Genomic DNA, 25245 nt, shown 5'->3' with positions numbered 1-25245 from the left:
GGATTAGACACCCTCCAGTATAGTCCTACAGTATATCTGTACTAGAAAAGACACCCTCCAGTATTGTACTACAGTATATCTGTACTAGAGAAGACACCCTCCAGTATTGTCCTACAGTATAGCTGTACTAGATAAGACACCCCCCAGTATTGTCTACAGTATAGCTGTACTAGATTAGACACCCTCCAGTATTGTCCTACAGTATATCTGTACTAGATAAGACACCCTCCAGTAATGTCTACAGTATATCTGTAATAGATAAGACATCCTCCAGTATTGTCTACAGTATAGCTGTACTAGATTAGACGCCCTCAAGTATTGTCCTACAGTATATCTGTACTAGATAAGACCCCCTCCAGTATTGTCCTACAGTATAGCTGTACTATATAAGACATCCTCCAGTATTGTCCTACAGTATAGCTGTACTATATAAGACAGCCTCCAGTATTGTCTACAGTATAGCTGTACTAGATAAGACACCCTCCAGTAATGTCTACAGTATATCTGTACTAGATAAGACATCCTCCAGTATTGTCTACAGTATAGCTGTACTAGATAAGACAGCCTCCAGTATTGTCCTACAGTATAGCTGTACTAGATAAGACAGCCTCCAGTATTGTCTACAGTATAGCTGTACTAGATAAGACACCCTCCAGTATTGTCCTACAGTATAGCTGTCCTAGATAAGACAGCCTCCAGTATTGTCTACAGTATAGCTGTTTTAAAAAAAAAAATGTGTTGTTTCAGGACCTTGAAGCGTTTGGTAATCGTGTGTCAGCACTGTACCAGGAGCTGGAGAACTCGGATGTGTACCAGCGCGACTGTATCATTGGGGATGCTTGGGTTATCATAGATAATTTTGCTAAACGGCTGACAGTGCTGGAGAACGAGGCCCAGGTAACACACGTTAACATGTGTTTGTCAATAGTTGTACTATATTTACTGTTGACACAGTTTCAGTTATCAGGATGAATGAACACAATATGTACTTTGAGCATATCTTTTTAAGTCAGTGCTTATCACTGGTGCACTGTGTCAGTGCACTAAAGTTTACGCACTAAAATGTACACCCTTCAGTACACCAAACTTAAGATCACTGAGGTTTGCTTGAAATAAATCATTTTTCCTGATATTTTATTAAAAGTATTGATTGAATTTTTCATAAACCGGTAAATGATGTCTTGAGTAATGATAAACCTGAGTTTTACTTTCCCAGGATCTCATTGAACTACAGGAACTATTGGAGACTTCTGTTGTCAACTTTGCCATCCTTCCACAGTAAGTAGCAGGTTTTCACTAGGAAATCAACATGACTATGTACCATGTGATTACTTTATTTTGTCTCTCCTTCGAATGAAGGGTCTTCTTCTTCTTCTTCTTCTTCTTCTTCTTCTTCTTCTTCTTCTTACTTAGGTTCTTTCTTTATACTTTATACTTGAATTAGTGGAAAGATGTTATACTGGAGACTGTAAATGTTTCATATCTGTACTAATAGTTCCCAGGTTTTTGTTGAGTCAGTATTGTTATACAATAGTTACTACCTGGTTGATTGTCAGGGATGTAATACTACTGTCCTCAACTAACCTTCAGTGAAATTAATCTATCATGTCTTGTTTATTCAACAGATGTCGTCATGAGCTGAACAACCTAAAACAGGTGTGGGAGACAGTCAGGTAAGATTGAGTTTCTGTAAAAGTTCTTTAATATGCAGGCCTAAGGTAATAAATTATGTAATACTATAGACTGAGGACATGGGGTAATGGATTATGTGTTACTATAGACTGAGGACATGGGATAATGGATTATGTGTTACTATAGACTGAGGACGTGGGGTATTGGATTGTGTGTTACTATAGACTGAGGACGTGGGGTACTGGATTGTGTGTTACTATAGACTGAGGACATGGGGTAATGGATTATGTGTTACTATAGACTGAGGACATGGGATAATGGATTATGTGTTACTATAGACTGAGGACGTGGGGGAATGGATTATGTGTTACTATAGACTGAGGACGTGGGGTAATGGATTATGTGTTACTATAGACTGAGGACGTGGGCTACTGGATTATGTGTAACCTGTAGACTGAGGACGTGGGGTAATGGATTATGTGTTACTATAAACTGAGGGCGTGGGCTTATGGATTAAGTTTATCCTGTAGACTGAGGACGGGGGGGACTGGATTATGTATTACCTGTAGACTCCGGACGTGGGGTAATGGATTATGGGTTACTATAGACTGAGGACATGGGATAATGGATTATGTGTTACTAAAGACTGAGGACGTGGGGGAATGGATTATGTGTTACTATAGACTGAGGACGTGGGGTACTGGATTATGTATTACCTGTAGACTGAGGACGTGGGGTAATGGATTATGTGTTACCTGTAGACTGAGGACGTGGGGTAATGGATTATGTGTTGTATTGCAGAGTTATAGATGAGCAGCAAGCTGAGTGGAAACGACATCGATGGCAGAAGATGAACACCAAGTTTTTGCGGGAGGAAAGCAACAAACAATTAGATATTGTCCGTGCCCTGCCAGAGGACATCTTCACCTGGGACGTTTACATGGGACTGCACGAGTCGATCACCACCGTTCAGGTAAAATATTGTAACAACCAACAGGTAAATCCTTATCTCTTTCCAATCAATGAGATGTCGAAGCTAAATTCAAGTTACACATACAGGAACATGTTAAGTATAAGACCCCACATTTTTATAAAAAAAATCCAATCTGGACTTGAGGAAGTGATATTTTTTCAAAGAAAAGGATTTCATTTGTGTCATCTTGGCTCACTTGACATGAATTGCCGTGAGCTTGTGGTATTATTACCAGGCATCCATCATCTGTCTGTTTTCAGTCAACTTTTATATCTAAACGACTTCTTGGTGAACATTGAAAGTCTTAGAGTTATGATATTGTGGGTACCTGGGATGGATTCGTGCTATCAAGTTTCCACAAACAAATGACCCTGACTTATTTTCAAGGTGACAGTGGTCAGATGTATTAACTTCAAACAACTTTATCTGAAGAACCATACTGTCTATGGAGCAATATGATACTTGTGTGTGGCATGTAGACTGCAAACCAATCTTTTATAATATAGTGTGCTGAGGTCAAGGTCTACTTTCGGTACTGGCATGGATCACTGGTCAGCATTCAGTAAATAGCTCATTAAACATTCTGTTCTACAGTTTTTCAATAAGGTTGTCATTTTTGTAAAGTAGGTACCTCAGATGAAATGGGATGAAGTTTTCTTCACATAAATGACCTTGACCTACTTTCAAGATCACAAGTGTCCCTTCTGTCAAAACATGAAAATGGTTGAGATCCTCCACCCGATAACCATATTCATTTTTCCTTGCTGGGTATGGAGAAAGATGAACACAAGTATGCTACCAGGATAAGCTCTGGGTTCTGGTGAGATTGCTGTAGTGGACTAGGTCCCATGGTCATAACATGGAAAAGATTGAGATCCCCATTTTAAAACTATGAACATATTGCTATGAATATAAAAAAGATATTTCCAGTTAAATTCCATGGTCCTTTGGACCTGAAAATAGCCTGTGGCTTATAGTTCTATTTTCATGTTATCCTTATTGAACAAAATAAAGATACTGCATTGATGTCCTTCAAATGTGCTCCTAAAACAAAATATGAACCAAAATGTTAGTGACCCAAACATTGTGGCGGGATCTGTGTACTGTAGTTAGGTAGGAACAGTAAGTAGGTCAGAGGAAACCATCCGCTTCGGGCAAGATTGCGGGAAGCACAATTTCAGCAAGCAGAGCATCGTCAGAAAATTAATCAGAATAATTTTTATTAATTGTATACTCACAAAATACATGCATTGTTGTATTTTTCACATACATATGGCTAGTTAAGAAAGTATCGAAGTGAATGCTTTCTCTGGCAAACCACAAAATGGCGTCACTACGGTATGAATGAAAATGCTAGGGATCGCTGCCGAAAACATTTGCATATGAATGAAAAGTGAATGAATGACATCCATATAATGAGATATCAGATACCATATAAGGTCTGAGAGACAATATAAGGTCATAGATGGCGCAAGTATCTACTGTGCAATTCCACGTTAAGCAAACTTCGTAGTATGCGCGATCCCCTAGACACCTGCGTTACCTTACACATGTGTCAAAAATGGGGAGAGAAGGTACAGACAAACATTATGGGGGTCATATGGTGTCATCAAGTCTCTAACGGTGCCAGTGGTTTTTTTCCTCCAGACTTGTCTACCCTTGATTGATGATCTGTCTAATCCGGCAATGCGAACACGTCACTGGAAACAGCTGGTGCGTGTGACAGGTGGCGCCCTCACCATCGACAATGACACTCTCAAGAGGATGACTCTTGGGGAACTGCTCAGCCTTGGTCTTCAGAGTAAGTCCGTGATGTTAAAACAGACATCATTTCATGGTTTTATCCTTTTGTAGCAGTACACTATATTGAACATTTCAATAAAAAGATTTCAATTTTTATTAGCATAATTGAGTAAATCTCAAAATTTCAAAATTCAGTATTGTATGCCCCCATCCCCTGACTCATCATAAAAATAGGGGGCATATAATGTTTACCATGTCCATCCTGACCAAGAATTTCATCAAAGTTTATGCAAAGGTCAATTTATAAAAATATATTAACAAGGTTTCCGTGTGATTACTTAAGTTCCCTTAGGTTGACTGAACTCAAACTTGGTAAACACATTGCATACCAATATAGCTTGGACAAGTTCGCATTTCAAAAGTTAACGTGCATTTTGGGTGGAGTTATGTCCCTTTTATTGCCAAAAATTAGGGCATTGTATATTAAATGCAAGAACTTTTTTATTTTTTAATCAATTCCTTTCAAATTTTGTACGGTAATGCTAGAAGCCATAATGTTCAACAAATATAAAGGTTTTTCTGTTGAGTTTACTAAAAGCGCTGAGCAGGCGACACATCCACTCCTGTGGAATTCTTGTCAAGTTTTAATATTTGTAGAAGATGTAACTTTTATACGACCGTCAAATTTGGCGATAGTATTATGGTATGGCGTTGTCCGTCCGTCCAGCCGGTGTAAACTTTGTTTGTCCGGCAATCTCCTCCTACATTTTTCGACTGACCTATTTGAAACTTGGTATACATTATAATCATGATATGAAGTTGTGTTTCCCTTAAAAGAATTTTGATTCGACAATTTTTTCAAAAGTTATTGCCCTTTGTTCATTTCAGTATTTGATTTTTGTCCGGCAATCTCCTCCTACATTTTTTCGACCGATCTTTTTGAAACTTGGTATACATGATAATCATGATATGAAGTTGTGTCTCCATTAAAAGAATTTTGATTCGACAATTTTTTCAAAAGTTATTGCCCTATGTTCATTTCAGTATTTGAATTTTGTCCGGAAATCTCCTACATTTTTCAACGGATCTCTTTGAAACTTGGTATACTTTAAATTTATAATCATGATATGAAGTTGTGTCCCCCTTAAAAGAATTTTGATTCGACGATTTTTGCAAAATTTATTGCCTTTTGTTCATTTCAGTATTTGATTTCTTGTCTGAAGATTTCTCCTACATTTTTTATAGCATATCAGCTAACCACTCTTAGAATGATGCAGATCTTATTTCAATGTAAGAGAGTATATAACACTATATGGCATTCGACGGGTGTATTTTGTTCCGCCCCGCGGTACTCTTGTTACATTTAACTTTGATTACATATTTTGTTTTCAGTTTTGAAATTAATGTAAATGTGACCAATTTTCAATGCATCATTACATACACTAGTCTTATAAATGAAAACCACAATAGAGGAATTGTTGTCAAAGCAACTATTGAGGTTTTTTGACACATTTTGCATTTCAGAAGCAAGGCTAATACTGAAAGATGATAACGTACCTTTTGCTTTTTAACCGATTGGTTTTCTATAAATTTAGTTGTGAAAAATTGTTGGTATTGATTTTGTGTTTATGTACAGAACATGTGGATGATGTAAGGGTGATCGTACAGAAGGCAGTGAAGGACTTATCTATTGAACAGTCCCTTAAGACTTACGATGAGATCTGGCTAAGTAAGATCTTTGAGTCGCGCCTCCACACACGTAGTCGTCTGGAGCAGCAGTATATCAGCCAGGTAGGCAATGTCATCACTTTATACCATCACCTGTCATCACTTTATACCATCACCTGTCATCACTTTATACCATCACCTGTCATCACTTTATACCATCACCTGTCATCACTTTATACCATCACCTGTCATCACTTTATACCATCACCTGTCATCACTTTATACCATCACCTGTCATCACTTTATACCATCACCTGTCATCACTTTATACCATCACCTGTCATCACTTTATACCATCACCTGTCATCACTTTATACCATCACCTGTCATCACTTTATACCATCACCTGTCATCACTTTATACCATCACCTGTCATCACTTTATACCATCACCTGTCATCACTTTATACCATCACCTGTCATCACTTTATACCATCACCTGTGTTATATGTCACAGTGTTAAACATCACAGTGTTATATGCCACAGTGTTATAATGTCAGTGTTACATGTCAGTGTTATATGTCAGTGTTATATGTCACAGTGTTATAATGTCAGTGTTATATGTCACATTGTTATATTGTCAGTGTTATTTGTCACAGTGCTATATGTCACAATGTTACATGTCACAGTGTTATATGTCACAGTGTTATATGTCACAATGTTATGTCACAGTGTTAGATGTCACAGTGTTACATGTCACAATGTTACATGTCACAGTGCTATATGTCACATTGTTATATGTCACAGTGTTATAATGTCAGTGTTATATGTCACATTGTTATATGTCACAGTGTTATAATGTCAGTGTTATATGTCACATTGTTATATGTCACAGTGTTATATGTCACAGTGTTATATGTCACAGTGTTATATGTCACAGTGTTATATGTCACAGTGTTATATGTCACAGTGTTATATGTCACAGTGTTATATGTCACAGTGTTATATGTCACAGTGTTATATGTCACAGTGTTATATGTCACAGTGTTATATGTCACAGTGTTATATGTCACAGTGTTATATGTCACAGTGTTATATGTCACAGTGTTATATGTCACAGTGTTATATGTCACAGTGTTATATGTCACAGTGTTATATGTCACAGTGTTATATGTCACAGTGTTATATGTCACAGTGTTATATGTCACAGTGTTATATGTCACAGTGTTATATGTCACAGTGTTATATGTCACAGTGTTATATGTCACAGTGTTATATGTCACAGTGTTATATGTCACAGTGTTATATGTCACAGTGTTATATGTCACAGTGTTATATGTCACAGTGTTATAATGTCAGTGTTATATGTCACAGTGTTACATGTCACAGTGTTATATGTCACAGTGTTACATGTCACAGTGTTATATGTCACAGTGTTATATGTCACAGTGTTATATGTCACAGTGTTATATGTCACAGTGTTATATGTCACAGTGTTATATGTCACAGTGTTATATGTCACAGTGTTATATGTCACAGTGTTATATGTCACAGTGTTATATGTCACAGTGTTATATGTCACAGTGTTATATGTCACAGTGTTATATGTCACAGTGTTATATGTCACAGTGTTATATGTCACAGTGTTATATGTCACAGTGTTATATGTCACAGTGTTATATGTCACAGTGTTATATGTCACAGTGTTATATGTCACAGTGTTATATGTCACAGTGTTATATGTCACAGTGTTATATGTCACAGTGTTATATGTCACAGTGTTATATGTCACAGTGTTATATGTCACAGTGTTATATGTCACAGTGTTATATGTCACAGTGTTATATGTCACAGTGTTATATGTCACAGTGTTATATGTCACAGTGTTATATGTCACAGTGTTATATGTCACAGTGTTATATGTCACAGTGTTATATGTCACAGTGTTATATGTCACAGTGTTATATGTCACAGTGTTATATGTCACAGTGTTATATGTCACAGTGTTATATGTCACAGTGTTATATGTCACAGTGTTATATGTCACAGTGTTATATGTCACAGTGTTATATGTCACAGTGTTATATGTCACAGTGTTATATGTCACAGTGTTATATGTCACAGTGTTATATGTCACAGTGTTATATGTCACAGTGTTATATGTCACAGTGTTATATGTCACAGTGTTATATGTCACAGTGTTATATGTCACAGTGTTATATGTCACAGTGTTATATGTCACAGTGTTATATGTCACAGTGTTATATGTCACAGTGTTATATGTCACAGTGTTATATGTCACAGTGTTATATGTCACAGTGTTATATGTCACAGTGTTATATGTCACAGTGTTATATGTCACAGTGTTATATGTCACAGTGTTATATGTCACAGTGTTATATGTCACAGTGTTATATGTCACAGTGTTATATGTCACAGTGTTATATGTCACAGTGTTATATGTCACAGTGTTATATGTCACAGTGTTATATGTCACAGTGTTATATGTCACAGTGTTATATGTCACAGTGTTATATGTCACAGTGTTATATGTCACAGTGTTATATGTCACAGTGTTATATGTCACAGTGTTATATGTCACAGTGTTATATGTCACAGTGTTATATGTCACAGTGTTATATGTCACAGTGTTATATGTCACAGTGTTATATGTCACAGTGTTATATGTCACAGTGTTATATGTCACAGTGTTATATGTCACAGTGTTATATGTCACAGTGTTATATGTCACAGTGTTATATGTCACAGTGTTATAATGTCAGTGTTATATGTCACAGTGTTATATGTCACAGTGTTATATGTCACAGTGTTATATGTCACAGTGTTATATGTCACAGTGTTATATGTCACAGTGTTATATGTCACAGTGTTATATGTCACAGTGTTATATGTCACAGTGTTATATGTCACAGTGTTATATGTCACAGTGTTATATGTCACAGTGTTATATGTCACAGTGTTATATGTCACAGTGTTATATGTCACAGTGTTATATGTCACAGTGTTATATGTCACAGTGTTATATGTCACAGTGTTATATGTCACAGTGTTATATGTCACAGTGTTATATGTCACAGTGTTATATGTCACAGTGTTATATGTCACAGTGTTATATGTCACAGTGTTATATGTCACAGTGTTATATGTCACAGTGTTATATGTCACAGTGTTATATGTCACAGTGTTATATGTCACAGTGTTATAATGTCAGTGTTATATGTCACAGTGTTATATGTCACAGTGTTATATGTCACAGTGTTATATGTCACAGTGTTATATGTCACAGTGTTATATGTCACAGTGTTATATGTCACAGTGTTATATGTCACAGTGTTATATGTCACAGTGTTATATGTCACAGTGTTATATGTCACAGTGTTATATGTCACAGTGTTATATGTCACAGTGTTATATGTCACAGTGTTATATGTCACAGTGTTATATGTCACAGTGTTATATGTCACAGTGTTATAATGTCAGTGTTATATGTCACAGTGTTATATGTCACAGTGTTATATGTCACAGTGTTACATGTCACAATGTTATAATGTCACAGTGTTATATGTCACAGTGTTATATGTCACAGTGTTATGTCACAGTGTTAGATGTCACAGTGTTATATGTCACAGTGTAACATGTCACAATGTGATATTCACTAGAATTTCAAGTTTAACTTCAGATAAGGTTAAATGAATATCTGTCAGTTATAATTGAAATAAATGTTCTATGTGTTATACAGGATGCCCATAGTGAGTCCCAGAGTGAGGGTGGACACTCCCTACAATATGTCGCCATCCCCAGTCGCAGCCAGGCACGCACCACCAGCCGGATATCCAACCAGAGCTCACACAGCAAAAACAAGAGAAGCAGCATTGCCTCCCTTCCCGCCTCCCTTCTCAACTTGGGAGAGGTAATCGCTAACGTATGTATCCTGGTACAGGTGAACTAACATATCTAGGTGGAACCCACATGGACATGTAGAAAGTGTGAATATGATGATGATAAGATTCAATTTCAATAGTTTCTATGTTAAAATCTTAAATTTTGGAAAAATATGTGTGTTTAATTCACTATTTTGTTTGAAGATTAATCTTTAACTGTATTGAATACTAACTGTTCTTTTTAATTAAATGTTTTTTATTCACATTTTAATCAATTTGGATCACATTAATCTAGCTACTTTTAAATTTTATTGTTTTTACCACAAATACATTTTTACTTTAATTTTTGTTTGTTAAAATTGATTTGTTTGAAATAGTTTGTTTGATGGAAATGTACTGTAGAGAGGTTTGTTTGAGAATTAAAACGATGGATTTGTGAAGAACTCATAATGACAAGGTATATACACACTGCGTTGGTCCTGTGGGAATATCTAGATCACCACATCCCCACACCTACTTACCAGAAACACTTAAATTGCTTTTATTGTAACACATGATTACAATGTTATACTGTATATAGAGGGATACATGATAACAATGTTTTAATGTATATAGAGGGACACATGATTACAATGTCATACTGTATATAGAGGGACACATGATAACAATGTTTTACTGTATATAGAGGGACACATGATAACAATGTCATACTGTATATAGAGGGACACATCACAACAATGTCATACTGTACATAGAGGGACACATGACAACAATGTCATACTGTATATAGAGGGACACATGACAACAATGTCATACTGTATATAGAGGGAAACATGATAACAATGTTTTACTGTATTTAGAGGGACACATGATAACACTGTCATACTGTATATAGAGGGACACATGATAACAATGTAATACTGTATATACAGGGACACATGACAACAATGTCATACTGTATATAGTGGGACACATGACAACAATGTCATACTGTCTATAGAGGGACACATGACAACAATGGCATACTGTATATAGAGGGACACATGATAACCATGTCATACTGTATATAGAGGGACAGATGACAACAATGTCATACTGTATATAGAAGGAAACATGACAACAATGTCATACTGTATATAGAGGGACACATGACAACAATGTCATACTGTATATAGAGGGACACATACATGATAAGTATTTCTGGTGGAAGCTGAAGTAGGTGTGGTTATGGTGTGATGTGTATAGAGGTGGTGGTCTTGCTAACTTTGATTTATTCCAACTGTGTATATGCTATAAGCTATTTACATGTACACTATATAAATATACCACATAGTTTTGAAGCTATTATCTTTCAGTAACCTGTTTTATCCCACTTCTACTGTTTCTGATAACATTACTGATTGAAGTAACCAGCATAAGTAGCTCTGTGAGGGAAGCTTGTTGATCTATAACTCAGCCTGTTATCATATCAACATCACAAACTTGATAAGACATGGATGAGTTTTAACTATTCCTGTTCCTCTTCAAATTAAGCACATGATATATAACAAATGTCCATCGTGAATATTGCAGAACATATAAAATGGACAATTTACAAAGATACAGTAACAATTCAAATCTTCAAATTTGAAACGGTTATATCTTAAAAGTACAAATTTAGTTGATGAAGGGACCTGCAGTCTGCTATAATAACGAAGATACATTCTGAATAAATCTTGATTTTGATATCAACCAATATAGTGCTTCATTTTTCCGATTTCATAATGAGCTAGAAGATCCCTGGGGCCATGATAAAACACAAACCTGTACTAGGTGTAAAGATGTGTATCCAGCTGTCCCGATAACACAAACCTGTACTAGGTGTAAAGCTGTGTATCCAGCTGTCCCAATTACACAAACCTGTAATAGGTGTAGAGATGTGTATCCAGCGGTCCCAATAACACAAACCTGTACGAGGTGTAGAGATGTGTATCCAGCGGTCCCAATAACACAAACCTGTAATAGGTGTAGAGATTTGTATCCAGCTGTCCCAATAACACAAACTTGTAATAGGTGTAGAGATTTGTATCCAGCTGTCCCAATTACACAAACCTGTACTAGGTGTAGAGATTTGTATCCAGCTGTCCCAATAACACAAACCTGTACTAGGTGTAGAGATGTGTATCCAGCTGTCCCAATAACACAAACCTGTACTAGGTGTAGAGATTTGTATCCAGCTGTCCCAATAACACAAACCTGTACTAGGTGTAGAGATTTGTATCCAGCTGTCCCAATAACACAAACCTGTACTAGGTGTAGAGATTTGTATCCAGCTGTCCCAATAACACAAACCTGTACTAGGTGTAGAGATTTGTATCCAGCTGTCCCAATAACACAAACCTGTACTAGGTGTAGAGATTTGTATCCAGCTGTCCCAATAACACAAACCTGTACTAGGTGTAGAGATTTGTATCCAGCTGTCCCAATAACACAAACCTGTACTAGGTGTAGAGATTTGTATCCAGCTGTCCCAATAACACAAACCTGTACTAGGTGTAGAGATTTGTATCCAGCTGTCCCAATAACACAAACCTGTACTAGGTGTAGAGATTTGTATCCAGCTGTCCCAATAACACAAACCTGTACTAGGTGTAGAGATTTGTATCCAGCTGTCCCAATAACACAAACCTGTACTAGGTGTAGAGATTTGTATCCAGCTGTCCCAATAACACAAACCTGTACTAGGTGTAGAGATTTGTATCCAGCTGTCCCAATAACACAAACCTGTACTAGGTGTAGAGATTTGTATCCAGCTGTCCCAATAACACAAACCTGTACTAGGTGTAGAGATTTGTATCCAGCTGTCCCAATAACACAAACCTGTACTAGGTGTAGAGATTTGTATCCAGCTGTCCCAATAACACAAACCTGTACTAGGTGTAGAGATTTGTATCCAGCTGTCCCAATAACACAAACCTGTACTAGGTGTAGAGATTTGTATCCAGCTGTCCCAATAACACAAACCTGTACTAGGTGTAGAGATTTGTATCCAGCTGTCCCAATAACACAAACCTGTACTAGGTGTAGAGATTTGTATCCAGCTGTCCCAATAACACAAACCTGTACTAGGTGTAGAGATTTGTATCCAGCTGTCCCAATAACACAAACCTGTACTAGGTGTAGAGATTTGTATCCAGCTGTCCCAATAACACAAACCTGTACTAGGTGTAGAGATTTGTATCCAGCTGTCCCAATAACACAAACCTGTACTAGGTGTAGAGATTTGTATCCAGCTGTCCCAATAACACAAACCTGTACTAGGTGTAGAGATTTGTATCCAGCTGTCCCAATAACACAAACCTGTACTAGGTGTAGAGATTTGTATCCAGCTGTCCCAATAACACAAACCTGTACTAGGTGTAGAGATTTGTATCCAGCTGTCCCAATAACACAAACCTGTACTAGGTGTAGAGATTTGTATCCAGCTGTCCCAATAACACAAACCTGTACTAGGTGTAGAGATTTGTATCCAGCTGTCCCAATAACACAAACCTGTACTAGGTGTAGAGATTTGTATCCAGCTGTCCCAATAACACAAACCTGTACTAGGTGTAGAGATTTGTATCCAGCTGTCCCAATAACACAAACCTGTACTAGGTGTAGAGATTTGTATCCAGCTGTCCCAATAACACAAACCTGTACTAGGTGTAGAGATTTGTATCCAGCTGTCCCAATAACACAAACCTGTACTAGGTGTAGAGATTTGTATCCAGCTGTCCCAATAACACAAACCTGTACTAGGTGTAGAGATTTGTATCCAGCTGTCCCAATAACACAAACCTGTACTAGGTGTAGAGATTTGTATCCAGCTGTCCCAATAACACAAACCTGTACTAGGTGTAGAGATTTGTATCCAGCTGTCCCAATAACACAAACCTGTACTAGGTGTAGAGATTTGTATCCAGCTGTCCCAATAACACAAACCTGTACTAGGTGTAGAGATTTGTATCCAGCTGTCCCAATAACACAAACCTGTACTAGGTGTAGAGATTTGTATCCAGCTGTCCCAATAACACAAACCTGTACTAGGTGTAGAGATTTGTATCCAGCTGTCCCAATAACACAAACCTGTACTAGGTGTAGAGATTTGTATCCAGCTGTCCCAATAACACAAACCTGTACTAGGTGTAGAGATTTGTATCCAGCTGTCCCAATAACACAAACCTGTACTAGGTGTAGAGATTTGTATCCAGCTGTCCCAATAACACAAACCTGTACTAGGTGTAGAGATTTGTATCCAGCTGTCCCAATAACACAAACCTGTACTAGGTGTAGAGATTTGTATCCAGCTGTCCCAATAACACAAACCTGTACTAGGTGTAGAGATTTGTATCCAGCTGTCCCAATAACACAAACCTGTACTAGGTGTAGAGATTTGTATCCAGCTGTCCCAATAACACAAACCTGTACTAGGTGTAGAGATTTGTATCCAGCTGTCCCAATAACACAAACCTGTACTAGGTGTAGAGATTTGTATCCAGCTGTCCCAATAACACAAACCTGTACTAGGTGTAGAGATTTGTATCCAGCTGTCACAATAACACAAACCTGTACTAGGTGTAGAGATTTGTATCCAGCTGTCCCAATAACACAAACCTGTACTAGGTGTAGAGATTTGTATCCAGCTGTCCTAATAACACAAACCTGTACTAGTTGTAAAGATTTGTATCCAGCTGTCCCAATAACACAAACCTGTACTAGGTGTAAAGATGTGTATCCAGCTGTCCCAATAACACAAACCTGTACTAGGTGTAGAGATTTGTATCCAGCTGTCCCAATAACACAAACCTGTACTAGGTGTAGAGATTTGTATCCAGCTGTCCCAATAACACAAACCTGTACTAGGTGTAGAGATTTGTATCCAGCTGTCCCAATAACACAAACCTGTACTAGGTGTAGAGATTTGTATCCAGCTGTCCCAATAACACAAACCTGTACTAGGTGTAGAGATTTGTATCCAGCTGTCCCAATAACACAAACCTGTACTAGGTGTAGAGATTTGTATTCAGCTGTCCCAATAACACAAACCTGTTATAGGTGTAGAGATGTGTATCCAGCTGTCCCAATAACACAAACCTGTACTAGGTGTAGAGATTTGTATCCAGCTGTCCCAATAACACAAACCTGTACTAGGTGTAGAGATTTGTCTCCAACTGTCCCAATAACACAAACCTGTAATAGGTGTAGAGATTTGTATCCAGCTGTCCCAATAACACAAACTTGTTGATTTATTGTATATCATGTAATATCCCTAACCTTGATCCATTTAAATGACTTAAGATACTCAAGTCTATATTTTAGAATGTATTTTACCCGTTTATATTTATTTATTTTGAAATAAAACTGCATGTTTTATATAATCATTATATTCAATACATATTTCATTAACATAGATAAACTAATATAATATTGTAACAAAATTCATATACAATATATTAACATGTTTGATATTGTCATTTTCTGAAGATATAAGTTAATTCCTTGCCATTATAATTCAAATATAATTCACAATTTTACTGCAGGTAATTATAATAAACTCTTCGATTTTATAAATGATGAGGAATAGCTGGTTTTGATTTTCTGTTTTACAGAAAAAGTAGAGAACTAGCAAACTTCTTAGATTTTGAATTTCTTAATTACTTCAATTATAGCCTTACACTTTTGGCAATCAAAAGTTTGAAACAAAAGTTACATATTAAAGTAATATCAGTTTGTTATCAGTTACCTCTAGCAACTTAAAGAAAGGCTGTAAGAATAATGTCAGTTTCCAGGTATAACAGTGTTCCTCAGAGACTGACAGGTCTTTTAATAGATTCAATGTTTTAAAAGTTAAATGTTGTTTTTTATACCAGCCTTGCCCTATTGTTGTTTTTTTATACCAGCACTGTCCTATTGTTATTGTTTATACCAGCCTTGCCCTATTGTTTTTTTTATACCAGCCCTGCCCTATTGTTGTTGTTTATACCAGCCCTGCCGTATTGTTGTTGTTTATACCAGCCCTGCCCTATTGTTGTTTATACCAGCCCTGCCCTATTGTTGTTGTTTATGCCAGTCTTGCCCTATTGTTGTTGTTTATACCAGCCCTGCCCTATTGTTGTTGTTTATACCAGCCTTGCCCTATTGTTGTTGTTTATACCAGCCCTGCCCTATTGTTGTTGTTTATACCAGCCCTGCCCTATTGTTGTTGTTTATACCAGCCCTGCCCTATTGTTGTTGTTTATACCAGCCCTGCCCTATTGTTGTTGTTTATACCAGCCCTGCCCTATTGTTGTTGTTTATACCAGCCCTGCCCTATTGTTGTTGTTTATACCAGCCCTGCCCTATTGTTGTTGTTTATACCAGCCCTGCCCTATTGTTGTTGTTTATACCAGCCCTGCCCTATTGTTGTTGTTTATACCAGCCCTGCCCTATTGTTGTTGTTTATACCAGCCCTGCCCTATTGTTGTTGTTTGTACCAGCCCTGCCCTATTGTTGTTGTTTATACCAGCCCTGCCCTATTGTTGTTGTTTATACCAGCCCTGCCCTATTGTTGTTGTTTATACCAGCCCTGCCCTATTGTTGTTTTTACCAGCCCTGCCCTATTGTTGTTGTTTATGCCAGTCTTGCCCTATTGTTGTTGTTTATACCAGCCCTGCCCTATTGTTGTTGTTTATACCAGCCTTGCCCTATTGTTGTTGTTTATACCAGCCCTGCCCTATTGTTGTTGTTTATACCAGCCCTGCCCTATTGTTGTTGTTTATACCAGCCCTGCCCTATTGTTGTTTATACCAGCCCTGCCCTATTGTAAGCCGCTTCTCTGTTAACAGGACTACGGCACATTGAGTCTCCTCACCAACACAGACCCCATCTTCCAGGAACTGGAGCACCACCAGGTGTCACTACAGGCCATGCAGGCAAACAGTGCGGCTGGCTCCTTTCTTGATGACGTCCTCAAGTGGCAAAAAAAATTGCAGACAATTGAGGCTGTGCTTACAACATGGTTGGATGTCCAGGAAAAATGGGTGGAACTGGAAGAGGTGAGGGCCATCTCAAAATGATTTTTTAGTGTAAGGTTTAAGGTGGTAGGACGTACCTTGGACATGGACTCGCCATCATCAGACTGGGCTATTCAAAATTGACCTTTCATGCATTGTCTTGTGTCCATCCTTAAAATATTCTTGATTTCGTTATTTCTTGAGAAGTGCTTGAGTGACTTTTCTCAAATATTTTATTTAGGTTCATTTGGGACTTTTTGCAAGAACCTGATGACTGTTAGGTGGCCATCTTGAACTTTGACTCTAAAAGTTTGTTATCCCTATTGGATTTGTGATGATGATTTTTGGACTGATCAGAAGAAAAATGGCTACTAGCTAGGAGGATATCTGGGATTTTGTCATTTTAAGTTTGTTGTCATTATTTCTCAGGAAATATCTGCTGGATGTTTTTGTTTTTGCTGTCAGAAGTCGGATCATTCTCAGTTGTCTTGAGTAAGGTTCTTCCTTTTTCCTCATTTTACATTATTTCATTATGAATTTGATCAGAAGACAAAGATGGATACCAGAAATCAGAAGTATTTCAATCTGACAATAAGAGAAACAAAATATCAAACTTCAATGTGACAATCCAAGATCTTACACTAGTAGTCACCAGTGTGATGTGGATCTTACACCAGTAGTCCCCAGTGTGATGTGGATCTTACACCAGTAGTCACCAGTGTGATGTGGATCTTACACTAGTAGTCACCTATGTGATGTGGATCTTACACTAGTAGTCACCAGTGTGATGTGGATCTTACACTAGTAGTCACCAGTGTGATGTGGATCTTACACTAGTAGTCACCAGTGTGATGTGGATCTTACACTAGTAGTCACCAGTGTGATGTGGATCTTACACTAGTAGTCACCAGTGTGATGTGGATCTTACACTAGTAGTCACCAGTGTGATGTGGATCTTACACTAGTAGTCACCAGTGTGATGTGGATCTTACACTAGTAGTCACCAGTGTGATGTGGATCTTACACTAGTAGTCACCAGTGTGATGTGGATCTTACACTAGTAGTCACCAGTGTGATGTGGATCTTACACTAGTAGTCACCAGTGTGATGTGGATCTTACACTAGTAGTCACCAGTGTGATGTGGATCTTACACTAGTAGTCACCAGTGTGATGTGGATCTTACACTAGTAGTCACCAGTGTGATGTGGATCTTACACTAGTAGTCACCAGTGTGATGTGGATCTTACACTAGTAGTCACCAGTGTGATGTGGATCTTACACTAGTAGTCACCAGTGTGATGTGGATCTTACACTAGTAGTCACCAGTGTGATGTGGATCTTACACTAGTAGTCACCAGTGTGATGTGGATCTTACACTAGTAGTCACCAGTGTGATGTGGATCTTACACTAGTAGTCACCAGTGTGATGTGGATCTTACACTAGTAGTCACCAGTGTGATGTGGATCTTACACTAGTAGTCACCAGTGTGATGTGGATCTTACACTAGTAGTCACCAGTGTGATGTGGATCTTACACTAGTAGTCACCAGTGTGATGTGGATCTTACACTAGTAGTCACCAGTGTGATGTGGATCTTACACTAGTAGTCACCAGTGTGATGTGGATCTTACACTAGTAGTCACCAGTGTGATGTGGATCTTACACTAGTAGTCACCAGTGTGATGTGGATCTTACACTAGTAGTCACCAGTGTGATGTGGATCTTACACTAGTAGTCACCAGTGTGATGTGGATCTTACACTAGTAGTCACCAGTGTGATGTGGATCTTACACTAGTAGTCACCAGTGTGATGTGGATCTTACACTAGTAGTCACCAGTGTGATGTGGATCTTACACTAGTAGTCACCAGTGTGATGTGGATCTTACACTAGTAGTCACCAGTGTGATGTGGATCTTACACTAGTAGTCACCAGTGTGATGTGGATCTTACACTAGTAGTCACCAGTGTGATGTGGATCTTACACTAGTAGTCACCAGTGTGATGTGGATCTTACACTAGTAGTCACCAGTGTGATGTGGATCTTACACTAGTAGTCACCAGTGTGATGTGGATCTTACACTAGTAGTCACCAGTGTGATGTGGATCTTACACTAGTAGTCACCAGTGTGATGTGGATCTTACACTAGTAGTCACCAGTGTGATGTGGATCTTACACTAGTAGTCACCAGTGTGATGTGGATCTTACACTAGTAGTCACCAGTGTGATGTGGATCTTACACTAGTAGTCACCAGTGTGATGTGGATCTTACACTAGTAGTCACCAGTGTGATGTGGATCTTACACTAGTAGTCACCAGTGTGATGTGGATCTTACACTAGTAGTCACCAGTGTGATGTGGATCTTACACTAGTAGTCACCAGTGTGATGTGGATCTTACACTAGTAGTCACCAGTGTGATGTGGATCTTACACTAGTAGTCACCAGTGTGATGTGGATCTTACACTAGTAGTCACCAGTGTGATGTGGATCTTACACTAGTAGTCACCAGTGTGATGTGGATCTTACACTAGTAGTCACCAGTGTGATGTGGATCTTACACTAGTAGTCACCAGTGTGATGTGGATCTTACACTAGTAGTCACCAGTGTGATGTGGATCTTACACTAGTAGTCACCAGTGTGATGTGGATCTTACACTAGTAGTCACCAGTGTGATGTGGATCTTACACTAGTAGTCACCAGTGTGATGTGGATCTTACACTAGTAGTCACCAGTGTGATGTGGATCTTACACTAGTAGTCACCAGTGTGATGTGGATCTTACACTAGTAGTCACCAGTGTGATGTGGATCTTACACTAGTAGTCACCAGTGTGATGTGGATCTTACACTAGTAGTCACCAGTGTGATGTGGATCTTACACTAGTAGTCACCAGTGTGATGTGGATCTTACACTAGTAGTCACCAGTGTGATGTGGATCTTACACTAGTAGTCACCAGTGTGATGTGGATCTTACACTAGTAGTCACCAGTGTGATGTGGATCTTACACTAGTAGTCACCAGTGTGATGTGGATCTTACACTAGTAGTCACCAGTGTGATGTGGATCTTACACTAGTAGTCACCAGTGTGATGTGGATCTTACACTAGTAGTCACCAGTGTGATGTGGATCTTACACTAGTAGTCACCAGTGTGATGTGGATCTTACACTAGTAGTCACCAGTGTGATGTGGATCTTACACTAGTAGTCACCAGTGTGATGTGGATCTTACACTAGTAGTCACCAGTGTGATGTGGATCTTACACTAGTAGTCACCAGTGTGATGTGGATCTTACACTAGTAGTCACCAGTGTGATGTGGATCTTACACTAGTAGTCACCAGTGTGATGTGGATCTTACACTAGTAGTCACCAGTGTGATGTGGATCTTACACTAGTAGTCACCAGTGTGATGTGGATCTTACACTAGTAGTCACCAGTGTGATGTGGATCTTACACTAGTAGTCACCAGTGTGATGTGGATCTTACACTAGTAGTCACCAGTGTGATGTGGATCTTACACTAGTAGTCACCAGTGTGATGTGGATCTTACACTAGTAGTCACCAGTGTGATGTGGATCTTACACTAGTAGTCACCAGTGTGATGTGGATCTTACACTAGTAGTCACCAGTGTGATGTGGATCTTACACTAGTAGTCACCAGTGTGATGTGGATCTTACACTAGTAGTCACCAGTGTGATGTGGATCTTACACTAGTAGTCACCAGTGTGATGTGGATCTTACACTAGTAGTCACCAGTGTGATGTGGATCTTACACTAGTAGTCACCAGTGTGATGTGGATCTTACACTAGTAGTCACCAGTGTGATGTGGATCTTACACTAGTAGTCACCAGTGTGATGTGGATCTTACAACAGTAGTAGACATTAGTTGTCCTACTTACAGATATAGAATTGTATATTGCACAGTCCTTTGATGAGACATTAGCTGTCCTACTTACAGATATAGATTTGTATATTGTACAGTCCTTTGGTGAGACATTAGTTGTCCTACTTACAGGTATAGAATTGTATATTGTACAGTACTTTGATGAGACATTCGTTGTCCTACTTACAGATATAGAATTGTATCTTGTACAGGCCTTTGATGAGACATTAGTTGTCCTACTTACAGCTATAGAATTGTATATTGTACAGTCCTTCGATGAGACATTATATTAGTTGTCCTACTTACAGATATGTGATGACGATCTTACACTAGTAGTCCCCAGTGTGATGTGGATCTTACAGTAGTAGTCACCAGTGTGATGAAGATCTTACACTAGTAGTCACCAGGGTGATGAAGATCTTACACTAGTAGTCACCAGTCTGATGTGGATCTTACAACAGTAGTAGACATTAGTACTAGTAGTCACCAGTGTGATGTGGATCTTACAGTAGTAGTCACCAGTGTGATGAAGATCTTACACTAGTAGTCACCAGGGTGATGAAGATCTTACACTAGTAGTCACCAGTGGGATGTGGATCTTACACTAGTAGTCTCCAGTGTAATGTGGATCTTACACTAGTAGTCACCAGCGGGATGTGGATCTTACAACAGTAGTAGACATTAGTACTAGTAGTCACCAGTGTGATGAAGATCTTACACTAGTAGTCACCAGGGTGATGAAGATCTTACACTAGTAGTCACCAGTCTGATGTGGATCTTACAACAGTGGTGGACATTAGTTGTCCTACTTACAGCTATAGAATTGTATATTGTACAGTACTTTGATGAGACATTAGTTGTCGTACTTACAGATATAGAATTGTATGCTGTACAGTCCTTTGATGAGACATCAGTTGTACTACTTACAGATATAGAATTGTATCTTGTACAGTCCTTTGATGAGACATTAGTTGTCCTACTTACAGATATACAATTCTATAGCTGTAAGCAGTACAACTGATGTCTCAGCAAAGGACTGTACAGCATACAATTGTATATTGTACAGTACTTTGATGAGACATTAGTTGTCCTACTTACAGATATAGAATTGTATATTGTTCAGTCCTTAGATGAGACATTAGTTGTCCTACTTACAGATATAGAATTGAAGAATCTGCTACACAGGAATAGTTTTGTAATTTTAAGCTATATTTTTCCCGTAAGGTTTTCTCTGGTGCAGATGTGCGAACTTCCTTATCCCACGATGCCAATCGGTTCGCTGTGGTAAACAGAGACTTCCGTCTCCTCATGCGCGCCACAGAGAAAAACCCTAATGTTCTACAGTGTTGCTCCAGAAAAAGTAAGTAACACAGCTGAAGCATGTTGATAGAGAAAGTAGATCTTTCATTATACTCTTATAAAGAATTGAAATATTATCAACATACAATGGGACAAGGACACAAAGGTCCTATAGTTAATGTGGGTCTGATGTGAAGATTATCAATGACCGAATTAAGACAGATCGATCAGATTTGTAAATTACAAGGTTCTTATCATCCAAGGGTAAAAAGTGCTCAAAGGGGTCAGTAATTATAACCCATTACAGCCCTGACCTTCCCTGGGGCCTGAGTTCTGTGGCACTAGGGGTCATATATGTAACAAAATGTTCATTGATCTTTTTCTTTTTACTTGGAAATCATGGGAAATACTCTTTATATGGAAAGGTCCTTGTGTGCTTAATCACAATTTTGATTTAGCATTACACAAGTCTCTTCATTTTCCCTGGGGTTGGGTTTATACTATAGAGAAGTGACACTTTTAGGCATTATTTGCACATGTATATTGTAAAAGGTAAACTCTATCCTACATGTATAAGTGTAAAAGGTAAACTCTATCCCTTCATGTATAAAAGGTAAACTCTATCCCTACATGTATAGGTGTAAAAGGTAAACTCTATCCCTACATGTATAGGTGTAAAAGGTAAACTCTATCCCTACATGTATAGGTGTAAAAGGTAAACTCTATCCCACCATGTATAGGTATAAAAGGTAAACTCTATCACCACATGTATAGGTATAAAAGGTAAACTCTATCACCACATGTATAGGTGTAAAAGGTAAACTCTATCCCTACATGTATAGGTATAAAAGGTAAACTATATCACCACATGTATAGGTATAAAAGGTAAACTCTATCCCACCATGTATAGGTGTAAAAGGTAAACTCTATCCCCACATGTATAGGTATAAAAGGTAAACTCTATTCTATCCCTACATGTATAGGTATAAAAGGTAAACTATATCACCTCATGTATAGGTATAAAAGGTAAACTCTATCGCCACATGTATAGGTGTAAAAGGTAAACTCTTTCCCCACACGTATAGGTGTAAAAGGTAAACTCTATCTCTACATGTATAGGTATAAAAGGTAAACTATATCACCACATGTATAGGTATAAAAGGTAAACTCTATCACCACATGTATAGGTATAAAAGGTAAACTCTATCCCACCATGTATAGGTGTAAAAGGTAAACTCTATCCCACCATGTATAGGTATAAAAGGTAAACTCTATCACCACATGAATAGGTATAAAAGGTAAACTCTATCCCACATGTATAGGTATAAAAGGTAAACTCTATCCCCACATGTATAGGTATAAAAGGTAAACTCTATCCCACATGTATAGATATAAATGGTAAACTCTATCCCACCATGTATAGATATAAAAGGTAAACTCTATCTCTACATGTATAGGTGTAAAAGGTAAACTCTATCCCACCATGTATAGATATAAAAGGTAAACTATATCTCTACATGTATAGGTGTAAAAGGTAAACTCTATCCCACCATGTATAGATATAAAAGGTAAACTCTATCTCTACATGTACAGGTGTAAAAGGTAAACTCTATCCCACCATGTATAGGTGTAAAAAGTAAACTCTATCTCTACATGTATAGGTGTAAAAAGTAAACTCTATCCTACATGTATAGGTGTAAAAGGTAAACTCTTGCTCTATATGTATAGATATAAATGGTAAACTCTATCCCCACATGTATAGATATAAATGGTAAACTCTATCTCTACATGTATAGGTGTAAAAGGTACACTCTTGCTCTATATGTATAGATATAAATGGTAAACTCTATCTCTACATGTACAGGTGTAACAGGTAAACTCTATCCCACCATGTATAGATATAAAAGGTAAACTCTATCTCTACATGTACAGGTGTAACAGGTAAACTCTATCCCACCATGTATAGATATAAAAGGTAAACTATATCTCTACATGTATAGGTGTAAAAGGTAAACTCTATCTCTACATGTATAGGTGTAAAAGGTAAACTCTTGCTCTATATGTATAGATATAAAAGGTAAACTCTATCCCCACATGCATAGGTGTAAAAGGTAAACTCTATCTCTATATGTATAGGTGTAAAAGGTAAACTCTATCTCTACATGTACAGGTGTAAAAGGTAAACTCTATCCCTACATGTATAGATATAAATGGTAAACTCTATCTCTACATGTATAGGTGTAAAAGGTAAACTCTATCCCACATGTATAGGTGTAAAAGGTAAACTCTATCTCTACATGTATAGGTGTAAAAGGTAAACTCTTGCTCTATATGTATAGATATAAAAGGTAAACTCTATCCCCACATGCATAGGTGTAAAAGGTAAACTCTATCTCTATATGTATAGGTGTAAAAGGTAAACTCTATCTCTACATGTACAGGTGTAAAAGGTAAACTCTATCCCTACATGTATAGATATAAATGGTAAACTCTATCTCTACATGTATAGGTGTAAAAGGTAAACTCTATCCCACATGTATAGGTGTAAAAGGTAAACTCTTTTTCTACATGTATAGATATAAATGGTAAACTCTATCTCTACATGTATAGGTATAAAAGGTAAACTCTATCCCACATGTATAGGTATAAAAGGTAAACTCTATCCCACATGTATAGGTGTAAAAGGTAACCTCTTTCTCTACAGACATTTTGTCTATCCTGGAACACATGAACCACAGCCTGGAAAGTTGTCGCCGATCCCTCCTCAACCACCTGGAGCGACGCAGACAGATCTTCCCGAGGTTCTACTTCCTGTCTATGGAGGATGTACTCCACCTTGTTTGTAATGGTAAGTTGTTATGAGTCGTGAAATATGTATAGTTATTTCATAATGAGATCGTCATTATATCTCTTCCAGACTTTGTTTTAATTGTATGATACATTTTTAGGTCACCTGAGACAAAGTCTCATGTGACCTATTGCGATCGCCTTTTGTCCGTCGTCGTCCGTCGTCCGTCGTCTGTCGTGCGTCCGTAAACAATTTACATTTTCGACTTCTTCTCCAAAACCCCTGAACCAATTTCAATGAAATTTTGCAGGGACCTTCCATGGACAAAGGTCAACAAAAA

The 25245-nt window shown here is 37.9% G+C and overlaps 1 protein-coding gene across 5 annotated transcripts in view; it reads left to right on the top strand.

The window, feature by feature from the left end:
* LOC110461766 (dynein beta chain, flagellar outer arm-like) overlaps positions 1-25245 on the top strand; it is a 202081-nt gene that overhangs the window by 31357 nt on the left and 145479 nt on the right. For 4 of the 5 annotated variants that reach the window (XM_021515403.1, XM_021515405.1, XM_021515406.1 and 1 more), the window contains exons 9-18: positions 748-897; positions 1217-1278; positions 1626-1673; positions 2434-2605; positions 4253-4406; positions 5985-6139; positions 9777-9959; positions 16764-16973; positions 22043-22178; positions 24822-24965. In XM_021515403.1, coding sequence (XP_021371078.1) covers positions 748-897; positions 1217-1278; positions 1626-1673; positions 2434-2605; positions 4253-4406; positions 5985-6139; positions 9777-9959; positions 16764-16973; positions 22043-22178; positions 24822-24965 — 1414 coding nt within the window. The remainder of the gene's footprint in view (positions 1-747; positions 898-1216; positions 1279-1625; positions 1674-2433; positions 2606-4252; positions 4407-5984; positions 6140-9776; positions 9960-16763; positions 16974-22042; positions 22179-24821; positions 24966-25245) is intronic. The other variant, XM_021515407.1, reaches the window with a different exon arrangement.

The sequence above is a fragment of the Mizuhopecten yessoensis genome, unplaced genomic scaffold (genome assembly GCF_002113885.1).
Source record: "Mizuhopecten yessoensis strain PY_sf001 unplaced genomic scaffold, ASM211388v2 scaffold10659, whole genome shotgun sequence".
NCBI classification, from domain to species: domain Eukaryota; kingdom Metazoa; phylum Mollusca; class Bivalvia; order Pectinida; family Pectinidae; genus Mizuhopecten; species Mizuhopecten yessoensis.
The sequence above is the reverse complement of the archived record's forward strand: the minus strand, read 5'-3'. Positions and strand labels throughout refer to the sequence as shown.